The sequence below is a fragment of the Notolepis coatsorum genome (assembly GCF_963971535.1).
Source record: "Notolepis coatsorum genome assembly, chromosome: 5".
Lineage (NCBI taxonomy): Eukaryota > Metazoa > Chordata > Actinopteri > Aulopiformes > Paralepididae > Notolepis > Notolepis coatsorum.
Window position 1 is genome coordinate 102,305,737 of NC_140169.1, and position 25,934 is coordinate 102,331,670.

Sequence of the window (25,934 nt, forward strand, 5' to 3'; positions counted from 1 at the left end):
AGAGAGAGAGAGAGAGAGAGAGATGTATTGAGAGGCAGGTGTCTTAATTGAGGGAGGGACACAGAAATAGGATGATTTAGAAGGAGGTGGGGATGGAGGGAGACAGTGGGAGCCATGTTTGTTTGATCTGTACTCGTTAGCAGCAGCTCAGGGGTTTCTCTGGCTCTAATTGGTTTATCAGGAGGAGCACTCACCCCACTCCACCCCTCCCCCTGCCATGCTGTCTGCCTGCACACACACACACACACACACACACACACACACACACACACACACACACACACACACACTCTTGTCCAAGTGTTACAGGTGTCATTTATGATGTTAAGGTCTAGTGTTTCCTCACATGTTAGCTGATGTGTAGACAGACAGACAGACAGACAGACAGACAGACAGACAGACAGACAGACAGACAGACAGACAGACAGACGGAACACTCCTCAGTCAGACAAAGGGAAAAGTAGCAACATTTTGTTGCTACAAAAAAAAAGATGGGGGATCAATAGATGAGGGATCAATATTGAAACGTCAATCAATCACTCATTACATTTTAATCAATGAATCAGATACAGGCCTCAATCCTATGTTCTGTACATCAAATCACAAGTGTCATACATTTTAAGAAAAGTGCCATACATGTGAGCCGCCACTCGGGGAAGAGTAGCTAACCGTGAGAGTTACCGACTGACTTTATGAATGGGTGAGTTAGTGACATTCCAGTCTATGCGGGCATTGCATATAAAGTATCTCTAAAGTATGTCTTTAAAGCTATAAAGCCTTTTACCTAAAGCAGTTGTGCATTTAAGGGGTGTGGAACTTATTCAGTGCTATTTATTCTAGGAACTTAATTAAACTATTATTATCCCAAACTGGCTGGAATTTGTATTTTCTGCCTGGCAATAGCAGACACTGTGGACCTTCTGGAGCCTCTGTGATCTTAATGACTCTCGCTGGAGAGATGCACAGAGAGATACTAACTGGAGCTCTCTTTGAAGCCACATGTGAGAAGCCACATCACTGTCGAGTGGTGCTGACTGGAGCCGTGGTGGAGGGTTGGACAAATACATTTTAATGGCTTCAGTCGTGTTTGTGATTAATGTTGTGCGCTGATGCAGTAGAATAGCCTAATACACACGCGCACACACACACACACACACACACACACACACACACACACACACACACACACACAGACACAGACACAGACACAGACACAGACACAGACACACACACACACACAGACACACACACACACACAGACACACACACACAAATGTACACACAAACATAAAGCATGCTCTCTCACACACGTGCACACACACATGCACACAGATGTACACACAAACATAAAGCATGCTCTCTCTCTCACACACACACACACACACACACACACAGACACACACACACACACCACACACACACACACACACACACACACACACACACACACACACACACACACACACACTTTGAGTCATTTCAGGTTGTTACAGTGGCCGTCTATGAGAGGCTGCTGTGTGTTAGGGGAGCTTTTATATGTGGAGCCTAGAAGTCAGTGGAGAGGGTTAGGTGTGTGTGTATGTGTGTATTTGTGTTTCACTTGTGTACACACATTAAGAATTATTTAGCCCAGCTATGCTTACATCACTGGCTACAAATAGCTCTACGTTGATGCTGTAACCTATGACACAGTGTGTGTGTGTGTGTGTGTGTGTGTGTGTGTGTATATATATATATATGTGTGTGTGTGTGTATAGTGTATATATATTTTTGCCTGTTTGTAATTTTATATAGGTTGTAACTTGTCTATGTTTTATCTGGACCATTAGTCTTAAAGATTGATTGATTTATATATATGTGTGTGTATCTGTTAGTATGACTGACTAGTCTTTTCCTGTAAACAGCTCTGCCTGTGTGCTGCGCTCCACACTAAGCGTAGTCATCCATGCCATAGTTGGCAGTGTATTGATAAGAGTGCCCCAGACATGAAGGCTTGACATTGTGATGCCTTAAGGGGAAGTCAGCTCGCTGGTCAGACCGGGACAGAGGCTATATTTAGCCCTGGTGGTGGGATACACTGACCCCTCCGTCCCAAGCCAGGCCAGGCCCGACTAGAAGTCTGTTTCAGCAAGCTGTTTGTCTAGAGCTCCGTCTGTTTGGAACAGTCGATAATACCCTTTGCACTTGACAATTGTTCTTGGATAGCCCATGCATTCACAGCTGTGAAGTCGAGCCTAGTCTCTTGGAGTGTGTGAATGTGATATATTGACAAAGTACTCCACCTCTTCTGTGTTTAACTAAGAATGAATACAACACTCTTAACTTACCATCTTTGGATAATAAAGTCCTCAACATTTACTGTCTTTAACTATGAATGAACACAACACTCCAACTTACCATCTTTAGATAATAAAGTTTGAAAACATTTGTTCCTCTGAAAACTTAAAACAGAGTGATATGGTTCTTCATCTGAGGTATTAACTGACCTTAGAATGTTGCTATTTATAATATGCTATTTCAAACTGCAGTATATTACATACATGCCATGTCCGTAATAACCCTAACCCTGAGATAACATCCAATCAAATGGGAGTTCCCTGAGACGAGATCTAATCAAATGAGGATAATGTTGGGGCAGTCATATTAGTCTTTGTCTACACAGTAGTAGCCTACACAGGTTAGAGGAACATACGTCTAACCGGGACATTACCGGGTTTAAATCTCCGGACCGGCCACAAGAATCCGTATGGAGGATAGTGAATGATTAACGCCCTCCTCAGTCTCCACAGCTACCACTGATAAGGCTCTGAACTGAGCCAGCAGAGCTGCTCGGAGGCCAACAGTGTTGGACTGTTGTGGTGCTGGGCAGCTCCCAGGTGTGTGGATGAGGGGTGCGTACTGCGTAGCAGGCTGTTGTTGCTGTGCTGGGCAGCTCCTAGGTGTGTGGATGAGGGGTGCGTACTGCGTAGCAGGCTGTTGTTGCTGTGCTGGGCAGCTCCCAGGTGTGTGGATGAGGGGTGCGTAGCAGGCTGTTGTTGCTGTGCTGGGCAGCTCCCAGGTGTGTGGATGAGGGGTGCGTAGCAGGCTGTTGTTGCTGTGCTGGGCAGCTCCCAGGTGTGTGGATGAGGGGTGCGTAGCAGGCTGTTGTTGCTGTGCTGGGCAGCTCCCAGGTGTGTGGATGAGGGGTGCGTAGCAGGCTGTTGTTGCTGTGCTGGGCAGCTCCCAGGTGTGTGGATGAGGGGTGCGTAGCAGGCTGTTGTTGCTGTGCTGGGCAGCTCCCAGGTGTGTGGATGAGGGGTGCGTAGCAGGCTGTTGTTGCTGTGCTGGGCAGCTCCCAGGTGTGTGGATGAGGGGTGCGTAGCAGGCTGTTGTTGCTGTGCTGGGCAGCTCCCAGGTGTGTGGATGAGGGGTGCGTAGCAGGCTGTTGTTGCTGTGCTGGGCAGCTCCCAGGTGTGTGGATGAGGGGTGCGTAGCAGGCTGTTGTTGCTGTGCTGGGCAGCTCCCAGGTGTGTGGATGAGGGGTACGTAGCAGGCTGTTGTTGCTGTGCTGGGCAGCTCCCAGGTGTGTGGATGAGGGGTGCGTAGCAGGCTGTTGTTGCTGTGCTGGGCAGCTCCCAGGTGTGTGGATGAGGGGTGCGTAGCAGGCTGTTGTTGCTGTGCTGGGCAGCTCCCAGGTGTGTGGATGAGGGGTACGTAGCAGGCTGTTGTTGCTGTGCTGGGCAGCTCCCAGGTGTGTGGATGAGGGGTGCGTAGCAGGCTGTTGTTGCTGTGCTGGGCAGCTCCCAGGTGTGTGGATGAGGGGTGCGTAGCAGGCTGTTGTTGCTGTGCTGGGCAGCTCCCAGGTGTGTGGATGAGGGGTGCGTAGCAGGCTGTTGTTGCTGTGCTGGGCAGCTCCCAGGTGTGTGGATGAGGGGTGCGTAGCAGGCTGTTGTTGCTGTGCTGGGCAGCTCCCAGGTGTGTGGATGAGGGGTGCCTAGCAGACTGTTGCTGAAAACGAGAGGATGGGTTCTGCAAACTTCCTTGGGTAAATAAAGGTTAAGAATAATGTTATAGAGGACCAATGTCTGCCACGCTCTAGCTCCACCCGCGTGCAGGATACATGCAGGGTGGTAGCGGGGGAATACTTATAGGGGCATGTTTATGTATGAAAGAATAGAGAGAGAGAGATATCTGTGCGTTTGGCAAAGAGAGAGAGAAGAGGGAGACTGTTTTGAGTGCAGTGTATTTCTTTAAAGAGTGTTTTTCCTCCTGGATGCCTGCACGTCTCCCCTCATTAAGTGGTGTGTGTTTGTTTGGCTCAGGCCTTCTCTGGATCTAGTGAAGGACACACACACACACACACACACACATGAACACACACACACACACACACATGAACACACACACACAAAGACCATTTGAAGAAATATGCCACACACAATCACACATAAACAGACACATGCATGCACACACACACTCTCCAATGTGGATCATGTTTTCTCTCTCTCTCTCTCTCTCTCTCTCTCTCTCTCTCTCTCTCTCTCTCTCTCTCTCTCTCTCTCTCTCTCTCTCTCTCTCTCTCTCTCTCTCGGCCCGTGTACAGACGTCACGCTGCTGACAAAATGGATTTGGGAGAAGTTACAGTTAATTGGATGACAGCCATTTCTGAAGGATTATACACAACCACTTACTGGCAAATGAAGCCTAAACCTGGAGGATACAGTTACATCCAATAATAATCAATGTGATGTTGCTGCTTAATTTATGTCAAGAGGGTGTGTGTGTGATAGTGGTCCCATAGATGGTGGATAGTTATTTTAAAATGTTTTCTGTTCCTCTCTTTGTCTCGCTGGTATTGATTAATAAATGTTATCTTTTTCTCTCCCCCCTCTCTCTGTTCCCCCTAACTTTCTTCCATTCTCTCCCCTCCCCTCTCTCTTTCCTTCGTGCCTTTCTTCTCTCCGTCCTTATTTTCCTCATTCTCTCCCTCTCCCTTCTTTTCTCTCTCCTTCCCTCCGCCTCTCTGTATCGATCCTTCTGTCCTCCTTTGTTCTCTCTCTTCCCTCCTCTCTATCCTCTCCTCTCCCTTCACCCCTCTCTTTCTCTCTCCCTCTCCCATCTCTCTCCTCCTTCCTCTCCACCCCCCTCTCTCTTCTCTTCACCCTCCCTGTCTCTCACTCTTCTTCCTCCCTTTCCCTCCTTCCTCTCCTCCACCCATGTTCTCTCTCCTCCACCCCTGTTCTCTCTCCTCTCCACCCCCTGTTCTCTCTCCCTCCTCTCCACCCCCTGTTCTCTCTCCCTCCTCTCCACCCCCCTGTTCGCTCTCTCTCTCCACACCCTGTTCTCTCTTTCCTCTCCACCCCCCTGTTCTCTCTCTCCTCTCCACCCCCCTGTTCTCCCTCTCCTCTCTGCCACCCTGTTCTGTCTCCCTCCTCTCCACCCCCTGTTCTCTCTCTCCTCTCCACCCCCTGTTCTCTCTCCTCTCCACCCCCCTGTTTTCTCTCTCCTCTCCACCCCCCTGTTCCCTCTCTCTCTCGCCACCCCTTGTTCTCTCTCTCCTCTCCACCCCTTGTTCTCTCTCTCCTCTCCACCCCCCTGTTCCCTCTCTCCTCTCCACCCCCTTGTTCTCTCTCTCCTCTCCACCCCCCTGTTCCCTCTCTCTCTCCACCCCCTGTTCTCTCTCTCTCCTCTCCACCCCCCTGTTCTCTCTCTCCTCTCCACCCCCTTGTTCTCTCTCTCCTCTCCACCCCCCTGTTCCCTCTCTCTCTCTCAACCCCCTGTTCTCTCTCTCTCCTCTCCCAGGGACATCAAGCCAGATAACATATTAATGGATATGAACGGCCACATCCGCCTGGCTGACTTTGGCTCCTGCCTCAAACTCATGGAGGATGGAACGGTGGGTGAACAGCCGCAAACCGCCATCTCCCCACATCCAAAACAAACACACCTCGACCACACCAACCCCCCCTCCATACTGTTGGGGATGTTTGATTTAGTGGCTTGGCATCAGCCAGCGGTTAACCAGGTCAAGAAGTCCACTAGTACATCCCACAAAGTCCTTCTCCCTCAGGTGCTGAGGTAGAAATGAATGACATATGGTAGATGAGTGAAGTACTGGTGAGTCCTATATCTCTGATGCTTCTGGTAACATGCAAATTAAGTGACTCATTTGTTGGCACCACCTACTTTCAGTCAGTTAGTCCAGTATTTGGCTGTTAGGGTCCTGGTCGACCCTAACTTGGAAGACTTTTCTTTAGCCGATTTTTCGTTATCGTTTGGAACAGATAACAGATTACAATGATATTCCTAAATTTGCTTTAAGAAATGCTATAAGGGGCACGCTGGGTTCGAATCCAGCTCTCGGCGTTGCTATCAGCTTGGCTGGTCGTTCATACTAACACAATTGGCAGTGTTAGGGGTGGGAAAGCTGATGGGTGGGTCCTGGGCGTTGTGGACAGCGACCCCTACAGTTCGGTCGGGGCGCCTGCACAGCGAGGGTAGGATCTGGAGAGAGGTAGTGCGACCTTCCACACGTTACACTCTCCCGGGGAGAATCTGCGCGGCCAGGCTGGCTGCCGGCTGGCTGCACATGTGTCGGAGGAAAGCATGTGACAGTCTCCGGCCTCTCGGACCAACAGTAGGGGGGAGTGCGCAACAACCAGGAAGGGGGTTCGGAATTGGCATAACGACTAACAGTGGGATGGGAGAAAATCGGAAAAAGGAGGGGGGGAAAAGATAATAATAAAAAATAAAAAAAATAATGCTATAATTTTAGAGGCCCACCTGCACAACTGCATTATTTTGCTGAAAGAGAATAATGCCGCTTGTGTAATTCGCCAAAGATACGGCAGACCAGGGTTTCCGTTAGAAAAAATTGTTGCCGGTCTCCGTGACCTGCAAGATTTCAATCTACCGGACAAATGAGATTAATTCCGGTCATAGTTTATTGAGCTTTAAAACAATTGAATAAAGAATGTCATCCTCAAGGCATGTAGATTTATAATATTATTACTTAAAACTATAGGCTACTTTTGCGTATACAGTCATTAATATATTCCAAATAAAATAAGTCCCTCGATACTCCGTGCTGCTGCTGACTTGAAATAAAATAGACCGCGTATGTGGGCAGTCGGTCCGACTCCGACACTAAACAGCAGTCTGTTATAATCACATTTTTATGAGCTAACGAATTCCGTTATATTGGACATTTGTATTAATTATATCAAGCGAAGAACTGAGAAATTTTGCAGAGAGAGACGGCAACATTATCGTGGGTTTGCGTGATGTATATCTCCACCTCCCAACGACTTGGTGCTGGTCATAATGTCCGGTGAAAACAACTCCCTCCAAGCACAACTTGACCACCCGAACCGTACCAAAACAGGCCAAAATTAAATAGCCCATGCGACGAACGATTCATTACATTCGTTTCATCGTTGCTCCACCAAGCAGCCGGTCCAACAATGAAAGCTGTTATCAGCGCGAGCCGGCCGCAGTTAGTTTGCAAGAAGCATCCAGCTGCAGACCCGCAGAGCAGCTTTCCAGGTCTGGGGACCGCACTGTGCCAGCAAAGCTGGTGGGTTCTGTGGGTCTGCAGCTGCATGCCTTCCGCAAATCCAGCAGCAAGCTCTCGCTGAGCGAAGCAACGACAACAAACGCAATGATTGTTTCGTTCATCGCATAGGCCACCCAACTCCAGCCCATCCAAATACAATTCAAATAATCAAACTGTGCCCAGAGGGAACTATTTTCACCGGACACTATGACCGGAGAGATTAAATATGTCGGACTTCAACAGATTTTGCCGGTCAAAATCCGGTAATTACCGGCTAACGGAAACGCTGCGGCAGACATACAGTCTTTCAGGAGTGTGGCGGCCTCAACCTTTAATCTAGGGTTGGGGTTCAAACCTCCCACCTTGTTCTTAGTGTGTGTCAAAAACATGGCAGGCACTGTATAATGGTGACCTGCACCAGATGGAAAAGGACAGAGCGTTTGATGCTGATTCTAAGAACAAGCTCAGAATTGGCTAATAATAATAACACGAGTACGTCCAAACGCTTATACCATCAACGTAAGTGTCAAGAGGGTGATACGGACTGTTTAGTCAACCAAACCCTATGACTGGTAGGCGACCTAAGAATTCCTTTCAGTTGAGGACAACCAGCAGTAACCCTGTGATGTTCTGCTCGGAGATGAAGCCGCTTCCTGGTGCGGCCGGTGAGACCAGGAGGTCAGGATGTTTTTGGCCGAGATCAAGCCTCTCATGTCTCTTCACCAAACGCTGCCCCCCCCCCCCCCCCCCTGTCCTTGGCTCAATAACTTACTCGGTCTTCCAATGTCAATAAGACGATAGAAGAACGATGTTATTTGCGGTTTGGAGAACTTAGCCTGTTTAATGTAGGGAGCCCTTGGTACGTGATATATGGTGATTTACGAGCCATTTGAGTTGTTTATATGAAAATAATGGCCTGGATTCATGGTGTGGACGTTTGTGGTGTGTATATCCCTACTCGTTCCTTCACTCTTTCTTTCGTTCATTTGTTCTTTTGTGTCCATTTGTCCATCCATCAGTCCAATCTACCCTTCCTCTCCAAGGAAGGATAGAATTTAATGGATAGAATTGGTAGAAAGGGCCTTTCCCAGACTTTCGCGGTAATCTCCTTTTTGGTAAACCGTAAAATGGCTGCCAAGAATTGTAATAATGTTGTATTGGAAATCTGCGTTATTTCCTGTGTGGACAGTGCAAGAATTCAGCATTCACGAATGTTAATCTGAATGGGAATGACCGTTCTATGAACTCGACAGTCTTTGTCTTTCGTCCACGTGGAATGCGGACTCTGTAGACGCAACCAACATCTGCGCCAATGGGATGAAAACGGACCGGTTCCTGTCTCCTAAAGGCGGGCGGGACTTACACAGGCGCTATATCGGCGTATGTGGTCGAGTCGACACGCGTTCCTCGCTCCGAATGAGCGATAATGTCATTGCGAGTAGAGGACCGAGCACCTTTATCTGAAGTGTAGTTCTTAATGAAAAGTACCGCATCTCCGGGCTCGCATGGACCCGGTTTGTAAAAGAGAGAGAGAGAGAGAGAGAAACAAAAAAGAACCAATGTTTTCATCTTCTCTCTAGAGTCTCCGCGTCGTGAAGGAGATACAGACGACGGCGGTGAATGACCTCCTTTAACTCCCACACCACCGTACTTCTACGTACACCAGCTGTGTGGCATTGTTCATTGTTTTTCTTCCACTGCTCCTTATTTTTAGGTGCACCCCTGTTACCGCTGCGCTCCGTTGGTTGGTTTTGAGCGTGCACGCGCCACGTATGTGTGTGTGTGTGTGTGTGTGTTCGCTAGCTCGCTTCCACACAGTCCCACTGTTGGCCGAGCTGCTGTGTTCATCATCAGACACAATGACTCCACAACCTGCACCCTTTGTTTCTGGAGCACTGGCTTTAGTTTCTACTTCCTTCATCAGCTTCTGGGTGATTTCCAGTGTTAGTCGTTGTATTTGGACCAGCTGTTGATTTTTACTACTTTGTCCTCCACGTCGCTCTCCTCCTCCTCCTCCTCCTCCTCCTCCTCCTCCTCCTCCTCCTCCTCCTCCTCCTCCTCCTCCTCCTCCCCCTTCTTCTTCCTTCTTTCTTCTCCTCCTCCTTCTTTCTTCTCCTCCTCCTTCCTTCTTCTCCTTATTATCCCTTCCTTCTTCTTTTCCCTTTTTACTTCTTCTGCTTCTCCTTCCCCCCCTCCTCCTCCTCCCTTCCTTCTTCCTCCCCCCCCTCCTCCTCCTCCCTTCCTTCTTCCCCCCCTCCTCCTCCTCCTCCCTTCCTTCTTCTCCCCCCCTCCTCCTCCTCCCCCCCCCTCCTCCTCCTCCTCCTTCCTTCTTCTTCTCCTTCCTTCCTCTTCCCTTCCTTCTCCCCCCTCCTCCTCCCTCTTCCCCCCCCCTCCTCCTCCTCCCTTCCTTCTCCCCCCTCCTCCCCCCCTCCTCCTCCTCCCTTCCTTCTTCTCCCCCCCCTCCTCCTCCTCCTCCTCCCTTCCTTCTCTCCCCCCTCCTCCTCCTACCTTCCTTCTTCTCCCCCCCCTCCTCCTCCTCCTCCCTTCCCCCCCTCCTCCTCCTCCTCCTCCTCCTCCTCCTCCTCCTCCCTTCCCCCCCCTCCTCCTCCTCATCCTCTCTTCCTTCTCCCCCCCCCCCTCCTCCTCCCTTCCTTCTTCCCCCCCCCTCCTCCTCCTCATCCTCTCTTCCTTCTTCCCCCCCTCCTCCTCCTCATCCTCTCTTCCTTCTTCCCCCCCCCTCCTCCTCCTCATCCTCTCTTCCTTCTTCCCCCCCCCTCCTCCTCATCCTCTCTTCCTTCTTCCCCCCCCCTCCTCCCCTTCCTTCTTCCCCCCCCTCCCTCCTCCTCCTCCTCCCTCCTTCTCCCCTCCTCCTCCTCATCCTCCCTTCCTTCTTCTCCCCCCCTCCTCCTCCTCCCTTCCTTCTCCCCCCCCCTCCTCCTCCTCCTCCTCCCTTCCTTCTTCTCCCCCCCCCCTCCTCCTCCTCCTCCTCCCTTCCTTCTCCCCCCCCTCCTCCTCCTCCTCCCTTCCTTCTTCTCCCCCCCTCCTCCTCCTCCCTTCCTTCTCCCCCCCCTCCTCCTCCTCCTCCTCCCTTCCTTCTTCTCCCCCCCCTCCTCCTCCTCCCTTCCTTCCCCCCCCCCCCCTCCTCCTCATCCTCCCTTCCTCCCCCCCCCCTCCTCCTCCCCCCCTCCTCCCCCTCCTCCTCCCTTCCTTCTTCTCCCCCCCCCCTCCCCACCCTCCTTCTTCTCCCCCCCCTCCTCCTCCTCCTCCTCCTCCCTTCCTTCTTCTCCCCCCTCCTCCTCCTCCCTTCCTTCTCCCCCCCCTCCTCCTCCTCCTCATCCTCCCTTCCTTCTTCTCCCCCCCTCCTCCTCCTCCTTCCTTCTCCCCCCCCTCCTCCTCCTCCTCCTCCCTTCCTTCTTCTCCCCCCCCTCCTCCTCCTCATCCTCCCTTCCTTCTCCCCCCCCCCCCCCCCTCCTCCCCCCCCCTCCTCTCCTCCAGGTCCAGTCCTCGGTGGCGGTGGGCACGCCGGACTACATCTCCCCAGAAATCCTGCAGGCCATGGAGGACGGCAAGGGAAAGTATGGCCCCGAGTGCGACTGGTGGTCGCTGGCGTGTGCATGTACGAGATGCTGTACGGAGAGACGCCCTTCTACGCAGAGTCCCTGGTGGAAACCTACGGCAAGATCATGAACCACAAGGTGAGGTGTGGAGGGTTCCGGGTTTAGGAGCGGAGGTTCACCCCAGTATCTCACTATTGGCCCGTTCACACCGGCAGCCGGGCTCCGTGCCGGTTCCCGAACCTAATCTTGAAGCGGCCGGCGCGTTCAGACCGTAAATAATTGGTTCGAAAACCTGAAAAGTCTGTTCTCAGCTCGAACCGAAATGTTTTAGTTTTTTTCTGACATCAGTTGGCGTGTCATATATTCTAGGCTGTGAAGACGAGCGAAAACGGCGAACAGCTGCAGCAGAGGTTCGGCATTGCACTCAACCGATCCATTCAACGGGTAGCGCGGAAGCTACCTATGAGATTAGATTCAAATGTGTTGTTATTATACAGCACAAGTACATCACACCATCCAACCAGAGTGGATAAATAAATGCTCCAGAAATAGATAAATGCGTGGAGAAAGGCTTAGTGAGGCAGCCTCAGCACACAAGCGTGCGCACACACGCACACACACACACATACTGTATACGTGCAAAATTAATCGTTCCAGCAAAGTAGGCTTCTATTATTCTAATGACTTGTTTTATTAGGTATTATAGTTGTAGGTCCTACTGTAGAACGTGACATATTAGCATGACATCTCATTTAGTAATGTCAATACTGAACGACTGCCGATTGGCTCTCAAGTTTTTCTTTTATTTCATTTATTTCTGGAGCATTTATTTATCCACTCTGGTTGGATGGTGTATTGTACTTGTGCTGTATAATTACAATAAAAAAATGTTTATCCACTTTTTCTCCTTTTCTTTCTATTTTTCTCCCATCCCAATTCCACTGTGCCAATTCTTCCCTCCCCTGTCTTGAACGTTGCTCGCATATGCCCCCCACTGGCCGGTTTTAGGGAGGATAGAAGCCTTGCATCACGTGTCCCCTCCGATACACGAGGAGGCAGCCTGTCACATCTTTTCACCTGCCAGCGGGGACTCTCATTGGCGAGGTGTAACGTGTGGGAGGCTCACACTACCCTCGCCATTTCCTGTCTCTGCTGTGCAGGCGTCCCCAACCGACCTGTAGGAGTCGCTGTCCACAACGTCCAGATTACCACCCATCGACTTCCACCCGCTAACTCTGCCAATTGAGTTAGTATGACGGCTGGCCCAAGCCGGAGGCAACGCCGACAGCCGGAGTCGAACCCGGTGTCACTTGCGTTGGTGACGAGCGCAATGTCCGCTGCGCCACCCAGCCGCCCGAGTAATTACAATACATTTGAATCTAATCTAATTTTGAGATCAGTCGCAAATCGCTTCCGCGCTACCTGTTGGAATGGATCAGCATGGTGCAGATGCAATGCCGAACCTTTGAAGCTGTTTTGCACACGGCACATTTTGCCACTGTCGTGTTTACTTCCGCCTGAGTAACGGCCCCCGTTGATTACGGTGGAACGTTGGTTCTGCTAAAATAGGTGTAAACGCGTTAGCGCGGGCTGGTTCGCCCGAAAGCACCAAGATTCAGAGGCTCCAGAACGGAGCTTGAACCGGAGCCCTGCCGGTGTGAAAGGGCTATAATGAGGCGAGGCGTTCATAGCTCTAAGTCTAAGCTTATAGAGATCACTTCCGGCGTTGTGGGTTTACCCAGAGATTGTGAACTAAAAGGTGAGACATTTAGGTTTTAAGATGTGAGGTTTTGGAAGATTATAACTGTCTCTTGAAATGTCACACTTCAGCTAATGCAGACAGTGTTGTCAGTCCTGTTGCCTATCAGGGTATGACATGCTGTTGAACACAGACGGATATTTAGTCATATAGTCATATGTCATTTATGCCCCCCCCAAAACAATCACGGTTGTAGATTCTGCTGAAGAATAGTGTAGTGAACTGACTCCAGATCAGTTTGTTACTCCTGTTTCCTCTTGTCTTGTCGTGTCTTCACCAAAAGTTGCTTTTTCCAGCTACATTTCCACAATCGAGGATCTCCCACAATACGTCAATAAAACCTCAATAACATTTTGAAAGTCCCACCTCTAATTGTTGACATCATGCGGGCTGTGGGCTTATCCACAGTGACAACGGAGCTGGAGCGGTACAGAGGTTTCCGACCCGCGGTCAGAGTAACATCATATTGTGGTTTGCAGTAATATATCAGACGTCAGATGAACACAGTCAAAACAGTTGGCTCTTATTTGCAGCGGGTCAAATTAAACGTTGTCGTCGTCCCCTTCCCACGAGACCAGATGAACTGCTGCTGCGCTTTCAGAAATGAACCTCAACAGAGGGGACATTAATAATGGGTGGAAAAAAATCATGATTAGTGTTTTCATTATGAAGCTAATTTTTATTTTTTTGATCCACTTTTTCTCCCATTTTCTATATTTTCTCCCATCCCAATTTCGTATCATCCAATTCAACCCTCCCCTGTCACGAACGCTGTTTCTTGCCTCCCACAAGCCGGCTGCAATGTGGACTAAGTCATACATAGCACAAGTCCCCTCCGGTACTTGAGGTAACAGCAGTCGCATCTTTTCACCTGCGCAGCTCGATCTCTCTGTGTCGAGGAGTAACGCGTGGGAGGCTCACGCTGCCCCCGACACTTCCTGATTCTACTGCGCAGGCGCACCAACCGACCTGTAGGAGTCGCTGTCCACAACGTTCGATCCCCACCCTTCAGTTTTCCCTCCCCGTAATACGGCCAATGTGTATTACTGCGGACGACCAGCTAAACTGAAAACAATGTGGAGAGCTGGATTCGAACACGCGAATCCTAGCGTCTCCACACTGGTGGCGAGTGCCTTGCCCACTACACCACCTAGCCGCCCTTTATGAAGCTAATTTTAAGATGTTACACCACACCATAGGTTACATGCGAGTGGAAGATTTCAACCGCTGAACAAGGAAAACAATCGCACGCACACAAAAACATCTCTTAGTGATAACAGGCCCAACCCCACACTATGCCTATTGTCTGCGGTACTGTATAATATATATATATACCATATAATAGTGACACCATCCTATGTCCGTTTATTTGAAAGGAACACGCCACCAGTTTCCTCTCTGTGCGTTCAGTAGAAATCTATCCAGCCACAAGCTAGCCTAGCTTAGTACATATAAATGGAAGTGAATACGTATCAGCTAGCCTTGCTGTTGACCAAAAACGCCTCTCCAGGAGTTTTAAGCTAGGCTAGTGGTCCATATCCACTTCCATTCATGTGTGCTAAGCTAGGCTAGCTTGCTGCCAGATAGCTTTCCACTGAATGCGAACATGAGGACATTTGTATCTTATCTTCTTGTCTGACTTGTCTAACCTTGTGTATCTTTCTTTCCACACACACGCATGCAGGAGCGGTTCCAGTTCCCGCAGCAGATGACCGATGTGACGGAGGAAGCGAAGGACCTGATTCGTCGGCTCATCTGCAGCCGAGAGCACCGATTGGGCCAGAACGGCATTGAGGATTTCAAACAACACCCCCTTCTTCACCGGTAGGTCCCTGGGACCCCATCCAGCAGCTTTTTGTCACTATATGAAGTCGATGAAGATCTGAAGTCACAGTCGGAAAACCGTTAATTCGCCAAACATTCAGTTTAGCAGCTGTGATATGAAGCAGAGTTACATCAACAGCCAGGGGGACCAGGAAGGAGAAACACACTGATGATGTTTTACTGATGATATCACCCTTTTCTGCTCAGGCATCGACTGGGACAACATCCGTAACTGCGAAGCCCCCTACATCCCCGAGGTCAGCAGTCCCACGGATACCTCCAACTTCGCGTGGATGACGACTGCCTTAAGAACTCTGTAGGACGGACTGGCCGACGACGCTCTCTCTTCCTCCGTCCCCCTCCCTCTGCCTCCCACTGTCTTGCTAATCCAGTGGTTCTCAAACTTTTTCTGTCGGGCCCCCCCCCCCCCCCCCCCCCCCCTTGGGCGGACCAACATTTGTCGCCCCCCAACAAAATAGTAGAAATGGGCCAAGTTTAAATGTATGAAATAACATCAATATCATGAGCTTTCAAATTGTGCAACCCACTTAACAATAACTTTATACATCAGTTACAATAACCAAAAACTGAGGAAAAACAATTATGAATGTGCAATCCCTTTGCTAGAACAATACCACACCACAAAAACAATACAGTTCAATAGACACTCAGACTGTGTGCTATTGGGCTCAGCCCCTTCCACTCCTCACTGTTGCAGCTGGGGTTGACGTCAAAAACGAAAGTGATCAAAAACGAGTGAAGCGTGCGCTGTCGAGTCCTGGCTTTAGGCAGAATCACAAACAGTGGTTTAACCTGTTAAGCCCTAGCCCTATTTTCAGAAAATTCGCCTAAAATGTATTGGGAATAAATACATAATTTAAATATATCGCCCACCTCTAGCTTCCGATTGCACGCCAGCAACTGTGTTCCCAGGAATGAGGAAAGGTCCAACCACATCAAGTACGTCTACACAAAATATAAGACTATAAGTTGTAGGTCGGAAATTATGGAATAGATTAACCAACGAAAAGGTGTTTAGCCTGCTCATACCTTAAAAACGTGGGGCAGCACGAATTCCTTGGCTCTGTTACTGTATAACATGTAGCTTCCATTCAAACGGATGAGAACAAACGTGAACTTAACCGAAGTCTCACGCAACTTCCCTCAACATACTCTGGCAATACCTGGCCAGGGAACTCCTGGGTCCTAATGTCCCTCAGGTTACATAATGCAAATACTTCAATTAGATTTCCCATTCATACACCAATAAGCCTTGGGGGGCCGGTATGGACCCATACCTGTGTCTCACTGCTGATACTGATTCAGATCAAACTCTGATCCCTTTCACTGAACAGAACGGATCAGTTTGCGGTCATTGGACAAAAAGTATTGAGTTATAATAATTGTTTGTCCATTAGAGAGATTAGTTAACATACTTCTATGTGTCAAAGATGCAGCAAATCAAGTCACGTTATACATGATTTTTGGTATCGGATTATAGTATTGGGGAAATTCTCAGATGCCGATTTTAGCCTGGTTTCAGACCGATATCCAATACCAGTATCTGTATCAGTGCGGCCCTATTTAGGGGCAAATGTGAGCAACATGCTCGATAATAATAATAATAATAATTAATTTCATTTATACTCTCACTGTAGAGGCCTGCCAAGAGCCATGGACTGATTTATTTACTCACGTTTAGATTACTTTATACTGGCCCCAGGCCAGTGGGACATCTTCTGTTGTTGGACCATGCTCCCTCTTACATTCTCCCTCTCTCTTCCTGGATCTCTCTTTCTATTTCCCCCCCCCCCCCCCCCCCCCCCCCAATCTCATCAGAATGTGTGTCCTAAATGTTTTCTCCATTCACTTTAGTCTCAATTCAGTTGTTTATTGCCCCTGATTGGAAACGCGCTTGCTTCTAGACAGGAGTTATAGGGATATTTCCAACTATATTACGATATTTTGCAACTCTAGCCCTATTTCCTACTTACCATGAGGATATTGATCGGTAGAGTCCTTTCTCAGCGCAATCCACGCTGTTCCTCACACCACCAAGTGAGTTAGCCACCAAACTAATGCAAAGGCGATGGGGGTCGAGCTCCTGACTGTGCAAACCGCCTGAGCAGAACTGAAATCTACACCACACACAGTGCACACAAAGTAGATGTCGGTGAGCTTCGGTCGGCTTGTACAGACGGGAGCGCGACCCCCATTGCGTTTGCATTAGTTTGTGGTGAACTATCCAGAGCTAATATGAGGATCAGCATGGCTTGTGCTGAGAAAGGACTCTACTGACATCAGTATCACTATCATCTGACATCTCCATAAAGACATGCATGGTAGGCACTAGGGGTGGGAATCGCCAGAGATCTCGCGATACGATACTATCGCGATACTTGAGCCGCGATACGAATATTGCGATATTTTTTATATTTTATTTTATCACCCTTTTTTTTTTTACTGCAAAGTAAAACTGTCAACATGTTTTATCTAATAAAATAAAGTGCAGTCTGTTCATCTCACTTCAATAATTTTTATTGCAGAACATGGTATTTTCTCAAGCAGACGGATGTAAACACTGTAATCTGTGTTGCATGTACCTGACAAACTGAACTGTTTGTATTACAGTCATATTCCAACTTAACTGAATGCACATGTGTGTGTGTGGACTACTGTACTATTACAGGTTTTGAAATGAACAATGCAACTTCCTTATACAATTTTTTTTTAATGAATACCGTAATTCCTCTAATAGTAACCGGTATTCAATTAAAAACCGGGTCTCTATTAATGACCGGATGCGCTGTTGAGCTAAGCAATTATAAGCCGGCCTCCTGATACAAGCCGGGTTTCATGTATATTAGAGGAATTACGGTATTTCCCTCAATGGAGTTTCACTTATAGTAAATACCATATAATGGTATGGTGTTAATGTTTACCAAGAGAGTAAGCCTACCTCAGAATTGTATAAAACGAAGTTATTATTATTATACCAGTATTGTGATTGCACTATTTTACTTAATTTAACTTTTTTTGACCACCTGTAATTGCACTGTTTACTACCGTATTTCATACAGTACTTGGTTTCAATAAATAAACCCAGTACATTTTACTGGATTCAAACTGACACAAAATGTTTATTTATTCATTATGATCTGTTTGAAAATTAGAAATATAGGCCTCTCTTATACATGCCTCCTCCTAATACAAGCCTGGTATCCGCTACAGTTGAAACAAATACAAGCCGCAAAGTATCGTAATACTACTACGTATCGATTTTTCCCCCACCCCTAGTAGGCAGGGACTACAGATGGAAACTAGCTAATGTGCACTGTCGCTGGGTATTTTTTTTTTTTAAATAAACAAACATTGGTGAGTAGACACGGGGCTAGGCTTCCAAAAATCGAACCTATCCATATTTATGATCAAAAACGACACAATATACAAATAATACCACAGGCGTACAATATGTATATATACAGTACACAAACCAATGCGAGAGGCTCTCTGACTCTGTTCTTGTGTTCTGGTTGTGTTCCAGGAGACCATGCCACCTCCCTCACACACGGCCTTCTCTGGACACCACCTGCCCTTCGTTGGCTTCACCTACACCAGTAAATGGTAAGTGACACCAGATCCGACCACACCGTGACACAGTTGGGGTTATTCATTGATTTTATTTTGTAAACATACGAGTAATTGGGATGGAACCAGTGGCTTCTAAAAAAAATATATATACAGTATATATATATATATTTGGTCTGGTTTTCATGTAACGTGTAGAGAAAGGTTTGAAAGGAGATGAGAAAGGGAGAGAAGAAAAGTAGGACTGTTTGATTATTTATTTAGTTAAAATAAGTGTTTTAAATAGCTCATTCCGTCAGCCATCACTGATACATATCACTGATGGTCAGTAACATGGGTCTCCCAGTCTTTCCAAAATAGATACTCAGGATATATATACATATATATCTTATTTTTTTTTTATCCACTTTTTCTCCTCATTTTCTATTTTTCTCCCATCCCAATTTCGTATTGCCAATTCTCCCCTCCCCTGTCTAGAACGTTGCTAGACTATGCCCCCCACTGGTCGGTTGTAGTGAGGATAGAAGCCTTGCATCACGTGTCCCCTCCGGTACACAAGGAGGCAGCTGTCTCATCTTTTCACCAGACGGCCGCGGACTCTCAGTGGCGAGGAGTAACGCGTGGGAGGCTCACGCTGCCCCCGATACTTCCTGTCTCTGCTGTGCAGGTGTCACCCAACCGACCTGTAGGAGTCGCTGTCCACAACGTCCAATCCCCACCCATTGACTCTGCCAAATGAGCCAGTACGACTGCCGGCCCAAGTCGAAGACAATGCTGAGACTGGGATTCGATACCGGAGTCTCTTGCATTGGTGACGAGCGCAATCTCCGCTACGCCACCCAGCCGCCTACATATATATATATATCTTTTTCTTTTTTACTTATTTCAATAAATGTGCTTATTGCACTGGGACATTATTTTACTTGTTACAAGCACTCGTTTTTATTTCTTATTTTTCTCAGGCCATATTTGCAGCAATGGAGTTCTCTCACCTGATTAGACAAAATGGGAATGGTTTACTGCAGAGCAGAGGGACTGGGAGACCCATGTTACTGACCAAACACTGTACAACTCCCAACAATGTAGAGCTATTATTTTAACATGGGGTATATTTTAACAAAAACATACCTACTATGGGCAGAGTCCCAGGCAAGCGTACTAGGTCCAACACCCCCCCCCCCCTTTCAGCGGCCCATGAGGGCCCACCACAGAGACCTCTATCGAAAGAAGAATGGTTAATTTCACAAATGTTCATTAACTAAAAGTTAGCCCAATGAGAGAACATAATATGAGTGAATATTCTGACCATAGGTTCCACTTCCTGCACAGTTCCTCCCTAACTATGGTATATATACAGTTATGTAATGCTGTACTAAATCATATCTAGACATCAAATGATCTCAGTACGGGGCGGCTGGGTAGCGCAGTGGACTAAGCGCTCGCCTACCACCGCAGAGACACTGGGCTCGAATCCAGCTGTCAGCGGTATCTCCGGCTTGGTCAGTCGTCCCTACTAACACAATTGGCAGTGTTAGCGGGTGGGAAGCCGGTGGGGTGTGTATCCTGGTCGTTGTAAACAGCTACTCCTACTGGTCGGTCGGGGCGCCTGCTCAGCAGGGGAGGGATCTGGGGGAGGTAGTGTGATCCTCCCACGCTTTACACTCCCCCAGTGAGAGTCCTCGCTGTCAGGTGAAACGAAGCGGCTGGCTGACTCCACATGTATCGGAGGAGACATGTGATAGTCTTCAACCCTCCCTAGGCCGGCAAGTGGGGAAAAAACGACCAGGAAGGGAATTGGCATAACGACTAAATTGGGATGGGAGAAAAAATATGGAAAAAAGGGGGAGAAAAAATGTATTAAAAAGAAAGATTTATCTCAGTACTGGGGTCCTCCCAGGGTAAAATTCCTTTGTGAAAATCTGATCCAGTCCACCTTGTTCATTTGACTAGGAGGGAAGCAATTATACATGATTCAGTCAGACGTCTGTACAGCAGCTAGTAGCCGTGAGAAAACATCCAGCACACTTATTAGCTTCTTATCTCACCAAGGCTGACTGATAATGGTTATTTCCTTCTCTCTCTCTCTCTCTCTCTCTCTCTCTCTCTCTCTCTCTCTCTCTCTCTCTCTCGCTCTCGCTCTCGCTCTCGCTCTCGCTCTCTCTCTCTCTCTCTCTCTCTCTCTCTCTCTCTCTCTCTCTCTCTCTTTGTCCTTCTACTTGTCCTCTCTTTTCTCCCTTTATCTCTTCCCTGTCTCTCTGTCCCTGTCTCTCTCACTCCTCTCTCTCTGTCCTTCTACTTTTCTTCCCACTCCTCTTTCTCTCTCTCTCTCTCTCTCTCTCTCTCACTCACTCACTCACTCACTCACTCACTCACTCACTCACTCACTCACTCACTCACTCACTCACTCGCTCTCTCACACACACACACACACTGTCCTACTTTCCTTTCTTCCCTGCTCCTGTTACATAACATTCTCCCATTTCTGCCCTGCTTTCTCTCCCTCTCTCCTTTCTTTCCCCTCTCTCTACACCCCCCTCTCTATCTCTCTCTCTCTTTCTTTCTCTCCATCCTCTCCTCTTTCTCTCCCTCCTTTCTTTCCCCCCTCTCCATCCTCCCTCGCTCCCTCACCATTCACTTCCCCCACCAACACACATTCCATTATCCCCCCCCCCCCTCTCTCTCTCTCTCTCTCTCTCACTCCGACACCCCTCCCACCCCAGCACCCTGTCGGACCGGGGCAGCCTGCGGGAGCTGGTCCAGTTGGACGGGCGGGACCAGTTGGACGTGTGCGTCCAGCGCGGCCTGGAAGACAGCCTGGCCACCGAGGCCTACGAGAGGAGGATACGACGCCTGGAGCAGGAGAAGGTGGAGCTCAGCCGCAAGCTGCAAGGTGAGGGTGTGGTGATTCATCCAGTATACAGTGGTGCAACTGTGGGGACGTGTGCACAAGCATGTTCACAATCTGACACGCACACAAAAAATTCTACCGGAAACCCTGACACACACACACACACACACACACACACACACACACACACACAGTTAAATCTGAGACAGACTTCTGCGATAAGTAAGATGGACAGTTTGGACAACAGTGGAATGACTACAGGATTGATAGAGAGATGCAGAGTTTGATATAATTACCTTGTCCTCATTGTCGTAATTGTAATCCATGTCCAACCAATGTTCTGGGCTGACTGAGAGTGAATGTTTTTTTTTTATCCACTTTTTCTCCCATTTTCTATTTTTCTCCCATCCCAATTTTCATATCGTCCAATTCAACCCTCCCCTGTCTTCGAACGTTGTTTCTTGCCTCCCACAAGCCGGCTGCAATGTGCACTAAGTCATACATAGCACGAGTCCCCCCGATACTCGAGGTAACAGCAGTCGCATCTTTTCACCTGCGCGGCTCGATCTTTGAGCGTCGGGGGTCTGGGCTTTGGAGGGGCCCCGCCCCCGTCGTTTTTTTTTTTTTTTTTTTTTATATATTTTTATTTCATTTTTTGGAAGAAAAGGCAGGATATATAATGCACATACAATGCACATATAATGCACATAAAAACATACATTTAAATTATTTGCCAATTACATGCATTGGCTTGCCCCTTGCCTCATTTAAAATAAAAAACTCCTACCCCCTAACCCCTGCACCAACCACCGTTGACAAAAAATAAATAAAATAATAATAATAATAATAATAATAATAATAATAATAATAATAATAATAATAATAATAATAATAATAATAATAATAATAATAATAGTAACCCCCCACCCAACCCACCCCGTCATAGGCCTGAGAAGAAAATTAATTGAACAAAAATTTCAACAAAGACCAAGAAAACTAAAAAAAACTAAAAGGAATTATACAGATATTAGTTATGTCCTGCTAGCTATATATTGAAGGTCCTAACTTGATAGAGAATATGGTTCCAGCTATCTATTGTTTGATATCTTGCCCCATTTAATCTAGCTGTAGAAAGCTCCATTGTTACAACATCAGCTAATAACTGTTTCCAGTGATTAAAGGGCAGAGAGTGTGGAGCTTGCCATCGCAGCGCCAACATTTTTTTTGCAGCAGTACTTCCTGCCAGCCAAAATCGTCTCTGAACAATACTTAAAGCTAAAGAATCATCATCATTAAGGAGAAGTAATTTGGGACAACAGGGAATATGTTTTTGTAATACTTTAGATAGATAATTAGTTATCTGTTCCCAGAAACTTTTAACTGTGGGGCATTCCCACATCATATGTGTAAAAGTACCAGTAGTATTTAGAGAACAAAGTGTACAGTTTGGTGACATAGCATGTCTCATTCTATAAGCTTTCTGGGGGGTTAAATATGTTTTATGGACAAAATTGAAATGAATCTGCTGATGATTTGGGTTTCGTGATGCCATAGTAACATTTCCCCAAACTCTGTTCCAATTGATAGAGTGATGGTGTTCTAATCCCAATTCTGTGCTCCACGATTGGATAACAGGTATTAACGAAGTACATCTTTGTGATAGATCTTTATAAATTATAGAGACTTGTCCTTTGGAGAGACCTGCAGTTTTTTTAGAGAAAGTAATTAACGGGTGAGTAGTTGGTTTGGTCCATGGAACTCCATAGGCTCGCATAGCCGAGCGGAGCTGTAAATATAAAAAAAAAAGGAGGTGCCAGGTAAGTTATATGACTCTTTCAGATCTAAGAATGTTCTTAGACCATTGTCCTCCATAACATCGCCAAGTACATGAATGCCACAGTTGGACCATGATTGAGCTACAAAACTGCGGCCTCCGCTAAGCAAAAACGGGTTATGAAATAAGGGAGTCTGTTCATGCCACTTAGTATCCCAATTAAGTAACTTTTCATATTTGCGCCATAAAGATATGGCATGCGCTATTATCGGACCATAACGTAATCTACATTGCTTTAGTGAAATATCTGTAAAGACAATGTCTTGTAAACGAATCGGCGCCACAATATGTTTTTCAATATTTAAACGACCACATCAAACAAGAGGTGGACGCGGGCAAATACTGCGGCATGGTCATGCTGGACCTACAAAAGGCCTTCGACACTGTCAATCACACCATTCTGATTGACAAGCTAAAAGCAATTGGTTTTGATAGTCTATCAGTGAGCTGGATGCAATCCTACCTGGAGGGGAGAGAGCAGATGGTGGAGGTAAACGGTACCCTATCCCCCCCCCTCACAGTAAACTGTGGTGTTCCACAAGGAAGCATACTAGGTCCGCTACTGTTCCTAATTTATGCAAATGACATGTCGTCAGCTTGTGACTGCAACTTGTTCCTGTTTGCGGACGACTCAGCCCTGCTGGTCTCTGACAAGAACAAATTACAGGTTGAAAAAACCCTCAGCTCAGAACTAAGCAAAATCTGCATATGGCTCGCTGATAACAAACTATCATTACACATGGGCAAAACAGAGTCCATTCTCTTCGGTTCAAATAACAAACTCAGCAAGACCGACGGCTTCTCAGTTACAGTGGGTGACAATATTGTCACAAGGAAAGAAGATATTACCTACCTGGGTTCCATCCTAGAGGCAAATCTTTCCTGTGACAAAATGGCATCCAATGTAATAAAAAAAGTCAACCAACGAACTCGTTTCTTGTACCGGATCTCCTCACTGGTAAACAAGAATACCCTGAAGACTCTAGCAGGAGCACTCATTCAAGGGTACTACGACTATGCTTGCACCTCATGGTACCAAAGCACCTCAAAGGCGCTAAAAACAAAATTACAAACATCTCAAAACAAACTGGTCAGACTACTGCTTGACCTTACTCCTAGAACCCACCTCACCCCTGCCCACTTTGACAACCTAGGATGGCTTAGAGTAGACGACTGAGTACAGCAACTTGCAATGGGCCTGGTCTACAAGATACACTACACGACCAAGGTACCCATGTACATGACTAAATACTTCCCAAAGGTCAGTGAATACCACGATCACAACACCAGAGGGAGCTCCACAAATCATGTTAAACCCAGATTCGGCTCAAACAAGGGACTAAACACGTTTCGCAATTATGCCACATCAATGTGGAACGCCCTACCCAAAGCTGTAAAGGAATGTGAATCACTACCCACTTTCAAAAACACTCTCAAAAAACACCTAAGGGAGACTGCAACTCGAAACTGGCCCCTGTAAATGTCCGAACACAACCCCCGCCAATGTACAGTAAATTACCAAGTATGGTCTTGTCAATAATCCAATGTACAGTGTTGTTTGTACAGTTGTACAGTGTCCCCCACCCACCCCTCCTACCCACCCCCCCCCACCCACCCAACCACCTCCAATGTACAGTCCAATGTACAGTCCCATAATCCAATGTACAGTGTTGTTTGTACAGTTATACAGTGTCCCCCACCCACCCCTCCTACCCAACCCCCCCCCCCCCCCCCACTCCTACCCAACATCCCCCCCCCCCCCACCCACCCCCCCCCCCCCCCCCCCCAACCACCTCCAATGTACAGTCCCACCCCCACCTACCCAATCCAATGTACAGTTTCTACGCCTAATGTATATACTCTTTTCTTTCTGGACTCTTTTTGTATCACAAATACAGTACTGTAATTGCAAATCTGGTATGTCATAAATGTATAGATGTAGCAGTACTGTCTATCTGTATGTCATGTATGTCATATATGTTACGATGAAATGGAAATGGGGGACCCTGGTGTAAACAAGACGAAAGTCTTTCTCTGGTCTGCATCCCCTTAACAATTGTATGTATTGAGCTGTACTGCACTGTACCCATTCTGCAATCTGTTAATAAAGTTTTCATTCATTCATTCATTCAAGCCAGGGGGCCTCAGAATTTAAATTAAACCAACTCAACAGAGGACGAAATGATAACGCTTGAAAATATAACTTAAAATTTGGCACAGTTAAACCACCAGATTGCCGCTCATTTTGTAAGGTAGTAAGTTTAACCCGAGCTCGCTTGCCTCGCCATATAAATTTTGAGACTGCTCTATGTAAATTTTCCCAATGAGCAACAGGTGGGGCAATAGGAATCATGGAACTACAGAAGTTTACTCGAGGTAATATGTTCATTTTGATAATAGAGACTCTTCCGGAAAGGGAGACAGGTATATTACACCATCGATTGAGATCATTTATGATTGACCTAATGGTTCTATTGTAGTTTACGGACACAATTTTTTCAATTGAAGGAAATATATCAATACCAAGATATTTAAATTGTGTTACAACCGGGATCTCATGGTCAAGCACAGAGTTAGGAGTGGTTCTTAGGTACATTAGTGCTGATTTGGTCCAGTTTATTTTATAACTTGAAATTGAACTGAATTTTTCAAAGATTTTCAGGAGGCTTGAGAGAGACTGAGATACATTCTCCATATATAACAAGATGTCATCCGCATAAAGTGAAATATGATGATCAGTAGAATTTACAGAGATTGGCTTAATGTTTTCTGATTGCCGTATAGCTTGGGCTAAAGGTTCAAGGGATAAAATAAACAAGCTTGCAGAGATCGGATCCCCTTGCCTACTTCCACGAGTGATTTTGAAAGGAGGAGAACTAATATCTCCGGTTATGACACTGGCTGATGGATTAGAAAATATTATTTTTACCATATTTATAAAATTTTGACCTAGTCCCATATGTTTCAGTACAGCCCAAAGATAGGTCCAC

The 25,934-nt window shown here is 47.1% G+C and overlaps 1 protein-coding gene across 1 annotated transcript in view; it reads left to right on the plus strand.

The window, feature by feature from the left end:
- Window positions 1–25,934, plus strand: part of cdc42bpab (CDC42 binding protein kinase alpha (DMPK-like) b) — a 198,592-nt gene that overhangs the window by 92,992 nt on the left and 79,666 nt on the right. The window contains 9 exon segments of the mRNA XM_084313821.1: window positions 5,782–5,875; window positions 11,030–11,135; window positions 11,138–11,229; window positions 14,535–14,660; window positions 14,662–14,674; window positions 14,882–14,959; window positions 14,962–14,990; window positions 18,219–18,298; window positions 20,983–21,152. Coding sequence (XP_084169947.1) covers window positions 5,782–5,875; window positions 11,030–11,135; window positions 11,138–11,229; window positions 14,535–14,660; window positions 14,662–14,674; window positions 14,882–14,959; window positions 14,962–14,990; window positions 18,219–18,298; window positions 20,983–21,152 — 788 coding nt within the window.